Source organism: Catharus ustulatus, chromosome 14 (assembly GCF_009819885.2).
Source record: "Catharus ustulatus isolate bCatUst1 chromosome 14, bCatUst1.pri.v2, whole genome shotgun sequence".
Classification (NCBI taxonomy): domain Eukaryota; kingdom Metazoa; phylum Chordata; class Aves; order Passeriformes; family Turdidae; genus Catharus; species Catharus ustulatus.
In genome coordinates, this window is record NC_046234.1 from 20,860,296 (window position 1) to 20,872,665 (window position 12,370).

General features: G+C 46.6%; 1 protein-coding gene across 3 annotated transcripts in view; it reads left to right on the forward strand.

Annotated features, from left to right (window-relative positions):
* ARHGEF6 (Rac/Cdc42 guanine nucleotide exchange factor 6) overlaps positions 1-12,370 on the forward strand; it is a 38,314-nt gene that overhangs the window by 1,111 nt on the left and 24,833 nt on the right. For 2 of the 3 annotated variants that reach the window (XM_033072176.2, XM_033072178.2), the window contains exons 2-4: positions 78-161; positions 7,774-7,858; positions 12,219-12,346. In XM_033072176.2, coding sequence (XP_032928067.1) covers positions 78-161; positions 7,774-7,858; positions 12,219-12,346 — 297 coding nt within the window. Of the gene's footprint in view, positions 1-77; positions 162-4,810; positions 4,886-7,773; positions 7,859-12,218; positions 12,347-12,370 lie in introns of those variants that run through there. The other variant, XM_033072179.2, reaches the window with a different exon arrangement.

The following is a 12,370-nucleotide window of genomic DNA, read 5'->3' on the forward strand; positions in this document are numbered from 1 at the left end:
AGAGGCACATGTCAATATTCATGCAGGCCTTCTCAGCACAGGCAATGCAATGAGATTAGTGAATTTTCTTTCTTTAGTATTGCCTGGAGCCTAAAAATGAAGCTGATTGCATCAGTAATATTCAAGAGTTCTTGAAAGGCTGTGCACTTCTGAAAGTGGAGGTAAGTCAACTTAGATACTTTCTTTTATTGTAATATGCCTGTTTGATAAACCTTCTGAAAACCAGATATCAGAGGAAAATGTTGGTATCAATTCCTCATCTTTTGTAATAATAACATAAATCAGAGCATGGATGATTTGATATTCAGTCTGGGGAATTTGGAAACTATTGACTGTGAGCGTAAAAGGTTCTCATCTTTTGAGACAAGCATGCAGCAACAACAGGAGGTCTGTCTGAACAGACTTCAACCTGGACCTGTTTGTAATTTTTTTGTTACTATCATAAGGAATTGTAGGATTTAGCCTTGCTTTAATGGAAAGGTAAAATATTCTTGTTACTGCACTATTTTTTTATCCCCTGCAACTGTTGTGTAGGATTCTGCCAAACACATACTAAATTGTTCCTTACAAAAAAAAAAAAATCCTAACAAAGTCAAAACATACTTTTTTTGTGTCTGTTCCAGATCCTAGCCATGTAGATTCTTGTGCTTAATAGCTCGTATTTGCAAGATCAGAGTCTAAATGAATCACTTCAGAGTTCAATTAATTTTGCTATCAAATTTTTTACTATCTAAAGACTTCTGTGTCACACTTAAATTCCTACAGTAAAAAAAAAAACAAACCTGTAACTAAGTGTCATCACTCTCTTGTTTGAAATATGCTCAAGATTGTGGAAAAAAGTATTCGGAAGACTAGGTCTGCCAGAAGCAGGGACAGCATCCTTAGGCATTATACAGAATATTCATGCACCACAGTGAGAAAAGTCCAACCCACAATATCTCTGTTCCTGCGTTTTTTCCTTTGAAGCTCTAAACAAGAAAAGGGCCCTTCTTCTCTTCAGAGCTTTTTAGCTAAGCAGCATGAAAGTATGCTCATTCCAGAATTGTGTCCCTGGTCTTTTGTTGCCCGGTGATGCATTTCTTGGAGCCTGCTACAGCAGCACAGTTTTAAGAGTGTATATATATATAGAGAGAGATTTATAATCCCTGAAGGCCTGTCACATTAGAAATCAGTTGTTGCAGTCTTCTGGTACTGACCATGTGATTTCCTCCATTTTTCTGAGAGTTTATTTTTCTATTTGAAAGCTAATAATAAAATGATTGTGACGGAAAGTATTTTTAAAAGTAGGAACCTTAAACAGCTAAAAGGTAGGACAGGCGAACAGTCCTCACCTGTTGTGCAGTGCCATCTCATAGATTTGAAATCTTGTTCTGCAATATTGCAGTCAAACTCCACAGTTTTCAGATACTCAAAAGAGGCAACATGGTTTGTCCATCTCTAGGTGTTCCTCTGATCCTCCATGTGCCTCTTCTTCCTTGGCTTTAATAAATTCAAGGTTTGTGACTTCTTTTTGCTTCTGATTTATAACCCACTTAATCTTTGAAATATTCTGAGCCATCAGTAACTTCCCTCATGCTCATGTGTGCCTCTCCCATTTGCTGTGAGGGGAGACCTCAAAAGCTGGATAAAAACTTGAACCTCTCTAGCTCAAGTTTAAATTTGGCAGTGAAATTAAAACAATTTCTTCTTAACTTTTTCTTCCAAATATTTTCATATTAGAATGCCAAGTGAAGACATTGATTTTGTTCTTCCTAGCTCCTTTCTGTAGCTGCATGCAGAAGGCTCAAGAAAGGACAGCTGAGACGGTGGGCAAGACAAGGCACAGGCAGGGTGCTTCCTTCCGATTCTTCTCCCTGGTTGCCAGCTTTTCTGAGTCCTCTCAGGCAAAGCCTCTGCCATCTGTTCCTTCTAAAAGCTGCTGTTTGGAGCATCTTGACAAGGAGACTCTAAGCAGCATTCCTACGGGTGATATTCCCTCATGCCTGACCCCTAGTTTTCCTTGGCCATTGCCCTTTAGGGGAGAGGGTTTACTGCATCATATTTACTCTGGAAACATGTCTGGTGCATCAGAACAGGCAGAGAACCTTCTGCTTCCAAGATCTACCAGCATTTAAGTTGCAGTGATCAGGTATTAGGTAAAAGGAAGACAAGCACAGACTGGGGTTCTGTTCTGCCTCAGCAGTGTAGCCTGAGGAGAGGGTAACATCAGGGAAGGTCTGGCCTTAACACATTTGAATTCTGTGGCAGCCGTCCTGCTGCTTGCCCAAACCATAGATATGAAAACCAAACCCTGATGGTTCTCCAAATTCTGCCCCTCTCCAAATGCCACAGTGAACTCTTACTCCTTAGATATGAAGAAGTACACTAGGGCTGGATCTAAGCCACTTCTGTCTTGAGAACTGATGAGGGCATGTTAAGGTCAAATATTCTGTTCCTGTTGCAGACGTGAGCAAAAGAGGATATTCTGAGGAAAATGAGAGTTCACAACTTATTTTCTGGATGCTGACTTGTACAGAAGGGTCTCATCCTGGGGAATCTCAAACATGACATTAGCAGGCCATCCTGGCATCCCATGGCTTCATTGGTAGTCTGCCTTCCATTTGCTTTTGTCATGGATGTTTGTGCAGCTGTCATGGAATACACCACTTCAATGGGCATTGCCAGCACGCAGGAAAGGTGGTCAGTGTTGAAGGTAGGCTTTCCAGCAGCTTTTGGTGGAAACCCAAGTCCCACCTTTCACTGAACAGACACTGCTTGCCAATCTTACCCAATAGGAGGGAATGCACAGAGGTTACTCCTTCAGAGCTACACATACGTACTTCCCTCCTACCATTTGTTGTCCTGGTAACTCAGGAATTGGAAGAAAGAGACAGCAGGCAAACAGCAACTTCTCTTGTTTTACAGGAGCAGTGAAATATTTGGACGTAGGGGTAGAAGGACACTCTGTGATCTTCCTTCTATGATCTGGCTCCATTATGTTGAAGCCATTCTATAGGCTGGAGGTGTGAGCTGGAAGAATCCACCTTATGGTAGAGTATAAATAACAAAACTGTTCATTAGCTCCAGCCTGAAATCTTTTGCTGTTTCATGTGTGTTAGTCCTAAAAGAGATGGCAAACAGGGGAATAACCTCATCCTTCTAACAAGGTAAATGTTGTAATGAGATGAAACAATGAGACTGTGTCCAAAACTTTCCAACAATTTTTTTTGATCCAAGTTATAAGAACATCTGTCAACCCAGCTCTGCTGAGGCAAAGGACTAGGCAAAATATATGGGCACTTTCTTGGAGCTTAAGTGTCCTTACAGGAATCTTTTGTGGTTTGGACCGAGGGACAGTGTAGAAATTCTGAATGTGCTTCATTTACACTGTGTCTTCAATATCTGAGCTGTGTATCTGACCCAAGAGCTGGTCCAGTGAGTGAGCACTGCTAAGGTAATGCCAGCTGGATGCAGGTTGGGTTGAGGTGGAAAGTGGACAACAGAGGGTTCTGTCCAGATGGACAGGTGGAGTCTAGTATAAAAGAGACAGGGAAGAGATCATGACAAAAGAGAAAAATCATAGAAAGCTCCTGCCCTAGCTTGTTCTTGAGGACACAAATGGGAACTTTGCTTTTGCACTTGACACCAGTGTGCATACAACAACACAAGATCGATAGCTAAGCATTGTTTGCTGCTGAACAAGATTTTCATCCAGCAGCAGCATTTTATTGTTAATACTACTATAAAACTTCTGGCAAGGTCTGAATTTTGTGAACTAAGAACAGTGCATGCAAGATAAATCAATAGCTGGATTAAACCTGGCTGTCCAGAACGCTCATAGAGTATGCAGAGGGTCATTACCATCATGGGCAGCAGAGAGGTTAGTTGTGCTATTGGAGGTGCCTGCAACCTCCAACAAACTTCCTGGACTGAAGGTGTGGGAGGTGAGAAATCAATACCCTCTTAGCTCCTCATGCACGCTCCCAAAACCTGCTCTGCTTTGGCTTCACTCCAAAATGACATTACTTCTCCTAGCTGGATAATGTCAGAATTGAGAGCTCCGGCCCAGCATCAACCAGCACAAGCACTGGAGAATGGCTCTGTCTGAATTTAGAGTGACCCAGTGTCCCAGAGACCCCTGGCTCCAGGTGTGTGGGGTGTCCCTGCATGGGGTTGGGACCTACAGGTGGGCTTCACCCTGGGTATCAGTGCAGTGCTCCATTCCCTGTGCACACTGCAGCCGGCTGGTGTGCTGAAGTATCTGGGGGTTTTCCTGTTCTCTGCAGGAGAATGTTCCCCAAACAGATGGGCACAGGCAGCAGAGGTCACGTCTCACTGCCTCAACGGAACTGTGCCTTATCTATGGGCCCTTCTGCAGTGTTGCTCTTCACAGCAGTGCAAACCTGCTGCAGTTATTGTTCCAATAGAGTAGGTTTTCCTTCCTTGTCCAACGCTTTCCTGTGCTTCTAAATTTTCCTTTTCCTCCATTTTTCTTCCTCTCCCTCTCTCCCTCTCCTCTCCTCCACTTTGTCCTCTTTCCCTCCCCCGTTTCCCCTTACCCTCTCTGATTTACTTTTTCTCTGTCCCTTTTTCCCTTTCTTTCCTTCCCCTCCCATCCCCGGCCTTTCTCTTCTTCCTTTTCCCATCTCTCTGCCGTCCGCTTCCTGCCCTTCCGGGGATCTCCCGGTGCCTCCGGCCCTCGGCCGGCGGAGGGAGCTGCGTCCGCACGGTCCCGCAGCGAGCGGCGGGGCGGAGCGGGGCGGCGGCACCGCCTGTCACTTCCCCTTCCCTTCTCTTCCCTTCCCTTCGCCGCGCCGCGATCCGGCTCCGGGTCAGAGCCGCAGCGGCTCCGCAGCACCGCCCGCGCTGCCGCCATGCCCCGGGGCTGCGCGCCCGCCCGCCCGCCGTGAGTACCGCCCGCCTCCACCCCCGCTCCCCGCGCCTGTCCCAGCCGCTCAGCGCCGCTGTCTCCGGGCAGCTCCCACGGGTGTCCCCGCTGAAGGGGGTGACGGCACCCGAGCGGAGCACCCGGAGCCGGCGCGGTGCCTGCGCTCCGCCGCCCGCCCGGCTGTCTCGCCGGTGCTGGCGGAGCTCCGGCCGCGCCGCGGCTCCCGCTGGAGGCAGAGGCAGGTCCGGTGGGAGCAGCCGGGTCAGCGAGCGCCCGAAGCGCGGCATCGCTGGGGCACGGGCGGCTCCAGACCCCGTCCTCGGGTTTGGAGGGGTCGCGGCCGCGCCGCGATTCGGGCTTGGCACCCAGCTGGGGGTTTGCCGGGGGTTGTCCGACTGTGGACAGCTCGGGCTCGAAACACAACCCGGCTTTCCCTAACTTTTCTGCGCTTCCCGTCGCGGGACTGGGGTTTTGGGTGCTGATAACTTGCTAGCCGCACCCGGGTTTGAGTCTCCTCGTCCTTCCCGAATAATCGGGTGCTCTTCTGGTCGCGAAGCCCCGGCTGCTGCTCACCCCCTCGCTGCCTGCGGCGGAGGCAGGCGGTGCGGCAGTGCAGCGCTTCTCTTGCCCGGTGCGATGCTTGACCGAACGGCCGAAGTGTTTGACCGAGGCGAGCTGAAGTCTGTGATTCTGGAAGTCAGAATAGCGTTTTGATGGAGATCCTCAGATGACAGGTGTAGATTTAAATGCGGCTTTAGTTACATCCACCTGATCTTCCATGTGCTAAAAGTGAGAAAGACTTTTCTGCCTCTGTTTGTCTTCTAACTGCAGCTTGTCTTTTAGTTACAAATGGAATTATCCATGGATTGTTCTGGAAAAAGTAATTTTTTGCTCATAAATGAGGACTTTTCTGTATGAGGAATTTATTCTGGAGCGAGCTGCAGAGTATATTTACATTACAGTAGCTGACCCAGAAGAGTTTTCCACATAGCCACTGTTCCACAGTAGCTGTTCCAGACAATTTCCCCATGAAGAAATTCTAAATGTTATTACTTGCTTTTGTGCTAGAATTTTTTGCATATCTTTCTTCCCACCATTTTCATCTGGACTTTGTCAGCCTGATGACTCTCAGCTTACAGCATTAAAATCCTCTGCATTGAAGGATTTGGGATGTGTTTTACTACTTTGCTCCTAAGGAAAAAAAGGCATTAGCTCAAGGCAGAACTTTATTTTTCTGGAATTAATGAAGTGGAAGTAAAAGGGTATGGCTGAGAAAACAACACACCAGAGAGTTGCATGCAAACAACCCAACCTGGCTGTTTACTTTCTTCTTGTGCAGCTGTAAGGTCCCGTGCTCCAGCAGGGGCTCCAGCACACCCAGGGTCTCCATTACCATCTCCCTTCTCACAGAGATGGGAGCGCCGCTGCTTAGGGCTGAAGGCTGTGCTTGGATAGCACTGCCTGTAACTGCAGGGCAGGAAAACTGGTTCCATGCACCAGCTGACAGAGGGGATGGGACTTGTGTGGTCCAAACAAGCAAACCCAAGTGAGTTCAGGTGATAGATCAGCTCAGAAACAGCCCAAGGTAGGCAGGTATGTCCCTGGAATGTGCAGAGCAGTAGATGTAATCGGAGCTGTGAAGCTACAGGTTTTAATATTTGTAATGACACCAAACTGTCCCCATGCTAAGCATGGATTAAATTTCATTAGGATAAAGCTTGTCTCTCAGTATTGAGTAGCTGAGTCAATCTGAAAACATGTTCTCAGCAAAGAACAGCCTTTGTACTGTCTGTATTGGACTTTGGTGCTGCTCTGGTGTGTCTGTTAAGAGGAGGAGATGCTGCAAGCATCCTGGTCTGTGAGAGAGGCCATTCCCCTTCCTATTTGAAACATGCCAAGCGTGCTCAAGGAGCCCTGTGTGGAAAGCAAGAAAGGGCTGTTTTGAAGGGCAGTACTAGCCTAAAGGTAATTAAGCCTTCTGTCCTTATTTAGCAGGATGCACTCTTTAGTGTGTTGGAAGTATTTGTAATTAGATGGTGTCTGCCAGGAGAGCTTTAAAATCATATTTCCTGTTTATTGGATTCATGTATCTGTGTCTCCATCTGCAAGACAACATATATTTGGGCATTAGCAGATGGTGCCATGGTGGTACTAACAAGAGGAACTTTTGTATCTCTTATCTTTGCTTAATGATGGTATTTATACAGTCTGTATGAAGTTGAGAGCATTTTTCAGGTGTTAGAGGGGTTTGAAGTGTTTTGGAAGCTCAAACTGTCCCTCATAGTATTGGTAGTTATTTCCGAAGTGTACAAGGTTCAGGCTGTCAGTCTTGGAAAATAAGCCTTTGCTAGCCATGTATTTCTGTTTTGCCATTGCGGATCAGCAACTTCAAATTCTTTAGGGTGGATTTTTTATCTATAAGATAACTGGGTTTGCCTTCCTGTAAAAATGTGTAAATATACTGTAGATTGCAATAGCCGAAAATTCCATGTGTGTTAATTCTGCTATGGAAAATATGTGTGTTTATACATAGATCTGTATGTACAGCCTCAGTCTCTTCAGCCTTCAATAACAAAAATAGCAACAAACTCTTTCCTTCCCTCAAGGCCAGCAATAACCTTCTTGGTGATTTTCAGAGGAGTCTCTGCTCTGCAGACAGCACTGATTCCTTCCATGTTCCCAGCATCACACTCCAAATGCTTCTGGGTTCCCCTGCCCTTTCCATGCTGCCTGCCAGTGGTGCTCTAGGAATTCTCTGGCTGTAAAGGAAATGGCACTTGTCAGCCCTGAATGAGCGCCCTTTCCCTGCAGAGACGTAGGGGCTGTCTAATCCTCACTGCCACCCTCCAGCACCATGGCCAGTGTGAGATGTTTTGGGCTCGACTGACTGAGTTCATCTTTCACAGGTGTTTGATCCACATGATTTGTACACTGGAGATCAGTTCTCCAAGGTCCTGAGCACATTAACAGCTGTAAATAAAGCTACTGAAGGTAAGAAAAAAGGGGTTCTTCTGTTGTCCTTTCAAACTTTTTCTTGTGTGTATGTAGGGCCGGTTTTTAATTTTTGTTAATTTCTACTTTATGGTGATTTCTTGAGATTTGTCAAACTGTGCTACCAACACTGATGGCTGATGGTGGATGGTGGGATTGACATTTCAGGCTTCTACCAGCTCTGGGTTAAAGTGTGATGTTTCAGAATTGCTGTGTGAACTCTGCAGAGCTCAATTATCACTTTTACACTGAGGGACCTCTGCTCAGTTTTGAGCATTAAGTATTAAGGGACATCAAAATAGGTCAGCATAAGGAATCCTCAATGTAAAGGAGCATGCACCTCCCTAAATGCAAATATCAGATTTTAAAGAGTGTGTTTTAAAGCTGAAGAGAAAAACAGCTCCACCTGCATAATACCTTTCCTGAATGTCAAAACAAATGTTGTTGCTAGTTGCTCAGTCAATTGTATTGATGTTTTTCTCTCTCTCCTCTTGCTGGTTCCATGCAGTAGGCTCCTGGATCTGGGAATCAAGCTGATGGCTTGTTCTGTATCCCTGAGAGCAGAAGTAGGCTGCTGGAGCAAAACAAATCAGCTTATCCTGATTCCATCCCAGATATGTCGCTGTTCCCTACAGATTGCTTTAAAATTATATTCAGAAGCATAGTCTGTGAAAGGAGAAGTTCATCAGGGGGTATGATGGCACAGTGGTGCTCTGGAGAGGGGTGAGAGGACCAGGGTCCCTTTTCTGAGGTGATGAGGAGTAGGTCTGCGTAGTGCTAGGAGGAGTTCACAGCCTCTTGTCACAGACCCCTCCCCACTCCCACTGAAGTCCAGCACCAGAAGAAGAGTTCCATTTCCCTGTTGAAGGTTGCATTTCAGATGGTTTAAAAGAGGAGGTTTCAAAATTAAAACCCCCCACCCCCTATGATTTGTATACACACGTGTGTGTGTGTCTATGTGTATAGTGCTGCTCTGAAGAAATTCAGGCTCTGAGGCTGCTGTTCTGCAGGACTCAGCTCTGTTGACAGCTCACTCCATAGAAGTTTGGGAATGGGAGTTTGGCCTCAGCACCTCCTCCCAGCCTCTCGATTACTCAGTTACCAACAGCACCCACTGACCCTGTGCAGAGGCTCTTGCAGTTCAGTGTGATGGGGGATATAAAATGTAGGTTAACTCTGCCAGGAGCAACCTCTGCAAATGCTGCTGTTATGATTGGTATTTTCTTTATTATTCTGAAAGCAAAAGGAGAGAGAAAGTCCTGCCTCTGTCATTGCCTGTTGCTGGACTGGAGGGGTGTGATGGGGTGTGTGCTGAAAAGGTGGCAAGGGTGCAATGCCATTTGCACACCTGTCCCCTTATTTACAGCCCCAACTCCATTCTTCCAGCCACCCATGTGCCAGCTCAGCCCAGGACAGGGCTTTGCTGGGGAATAGTACCTGTCATATGTTACTGACAAGGCTATAGAGAAACTGGGATTCTCTTGGTTTCATGGCAAACATCTGTTTGAACATATGCTTTCTGTGTTTAAATGTTAAAAAGCGCAATGCCTGCAATATAATTAGCTGCTCAGGCAGAGAGCACCCTTGGGAAAAGTACAGGGTAAAATAAATACATGCCTCAAACATTTACTTTTTGGCGGCTTGGCCAAATTCCGGAGGAGCAGAAGCCTGTGTCCTACAAACTGCCACTGCAGATGGTCCAGTTTGTCTATTTTGCCAGAGGCCACAGGCTGAAGGGAGCATCAGGATAAGTCTGGTACCAGCTACAGCAGCTGCAGCTGTCGCCAAGGCTCTGACATGCCTGCACATCCCACACCCACAGCACTGCTGCATCCTAACACCCTGGCTGGAGGCAGAGGGAAGTAGGTGTCAGCTAAGGAAACACTGTGAAGATGTGTTTCTGAGCATCCATTTGAAGTCCAAATCCTTGTGTATTCATGGATCTTTTTATGCAAATAACTGGAGGCATCATTTGTAGTGGATAAACTTGTAGTTCTGCAGCTGTCCATCAAAACACAGCAATACAGAGCTTGATGCTTTTGTCTGCAAGAGAGGGCAGGGGAGGAAAACCAGCTGTGCTGGATCAGACAAGGCTCATCTGCCAAAAATAGTGTAGGAATGTGAGCAGAAAACCCAGCTATTTTAACCATAGTTTAAGCAACATATGGCAGCAGTGTTTCATGCTGGACCAGGCATAAAATAGGACACTGTCATGATGCAATATAAATGATACATTTCCCTGCCAAACTGTCTAAGGCAGTTTTACATTTGTTTCTAGGTTGCTACAGATATTTATAAATAAGCTTTGGAAGATTGGGAGGGGCAGGGAGAGTCGTAAAATCAACAGTAATGGAGTAATTTCCATGGGACTGTGGCTGATGACTTGAATAAGTCTGGACTCAGGATTTATGTCCTCCCTTTCAGAAGGAATCGGGGGAAGAGTATCTCACACTGGCAGCCAGCCACACCCCTGGACTGTGAGTCACCAAGAGCAGCCAAAACCACTCCTGCTCAAATATCAGGATGCTTCAGAAGGAAAAACCCACTCTGCTGGCAAAGTGGGTTTTACATGGGAAGAGATTTTGCAGTTGCTACAGCCCAGGAAGCTGGGAATTCACTGTGCAGTTGTCAGGCAGTTGTGTAATGAGCAGGGCAAGAGAGAAAACTGACTCACTGACAGCACACAAGGTTTACCATGGATGTTGTCCTTGACTGGAGCCTGGGCTGGCTAGACTGATGTGTAAGTGTGGCATGGCTGGGCTTTGTAAGGCAGCAGCACTTGCAAGTCATAGTCACTGACCTGGTCCCCATTGTGCAAGGGGTAGGAGAGAAACAAAGTCCCTTCCCCAAGAGCTCACAGTTTGTGTTGCTCCAGGTCCAATCTAAGGATGAGGTATTTTCCTATTGAAATAAAAATCCTCTGAGGAGAATAAAAGCCCAGCTGAGTTCCTGTAACTCCTACCAGACTTCCCCTTCAGAATGAGTTTTCCATGCTTTCCATTCAGACTGGAGGAGAATGGAGGAAAAGCAGCCTTGGAGTTTGTCTTTTCCAATTTCTGCGAATATTTCATGGCTTTATCTCCCTCTCCTCTTGAAGTGTTTTCAAGGCAGAACTCCAAACATGGTTCAGGGACTTGCACACCCAGCACAGTGACTCCTGCAGACTGCTCTGCTCTGCTTTTGAGGTCCATGGACATGCAAGGTCCCCACTGCAGGTGGAAAACTGGCAGAAATATCCTCAAATCTGAAGACCAATCTTAAAAGTCCTTCACAGTTTGCTGAAATGATAAGGTCTGCTGTTGTCTTTTGAGCACTATGGGACACAGAATGGAGGTGATCTGAGTGGTGTCCCACAGGGTGGTGTAGGGTACAGTAGCAGTGAAACACTGGGAATTACTGGGTGACTTTTTACGCCTCTGCAGCATCCAGCAGGATGCTGGGGCTGAGTGCTGCCAGATCCTGCAGGAGCTGGAACTGTTCTTAGCAACAAGGCTACTGACTCAGTCCCTGCACAGTTAGGACCAGGAAACTTTTTACCCTCTGGCAATTTTTTCAGTATTAGTATAGAAACAAATTACTAATTATCAAAACAGATGTGTCAGAGCAGCAGCATTGCCTCCAGCATCAGATGGGGACAGAAACAAGCCTGGGGACTGGTCTGCAAAACAAGGAGCTCTGAGTGTGTGAAGAAGGCAGCTCCAGGAGCTGCTGGGATAATCTGAGCCTTTCCATGGGCAGTTCATCTGGGGATGACACTCTTGTCCTTCCTCAGCATGGCTTGAATCTCTCTCTCACATGACTAATGGCAAAGGTCCATGAACAGCAATCAAAATAGTGCCTAGCCTCTTTCAGCTGGATAATGAACCCAGAGGGACTCTAAATAGAGGAGCGATTGTGTTCAGCATTCCTCCCCACTCAGTGGGATAACCCACACTGCAGCTGCAGAGCTAAGAGCACTCACTGGAGAGCTAAACTTTGACACACCTTCAACAGTGCTTACTTGGATCCCAGAAACATTCCCAGTGGGAAATCACAATACTGAGTACTATTCTACTTTTCTACAGTTTTAAGGGGTATTTCAAAGAAATACTGCAATTGAATGTGTGACTGCAGAGCTGGCACAACCTAGGAGTGCCTTCTATGATGGAAGGGTTATCCCAGCCCAGAAAACCACTTTCACTGCTGACTGGGAGTACCCATGCTGCAGATGCCATGCACTTGCTGTCTTGCTCTGATAGATGCTCTTTGAACAGTTGTGCCCTGTTCCTGTTTTCTTTACAGGCTTTACTCTTTGCTTTGCTGTGATGTGGACGGATGGTGGACAGCTGGGTAAAACTCAGATGTTGTTTTGTTTCCCCAGATCAGCTGTCAAAAGGGCCATGTTCACATCTGCCCTCTGTTAACTCTGTGGCTGGAGACCCCCCGAGTGACTCCAACGGCACAGCTTCCCAGGCAGCACGGCTGTTCCGGAGGCAGTCCAAGCCTGTGGTACCCTTCATTTAACGTGGAATC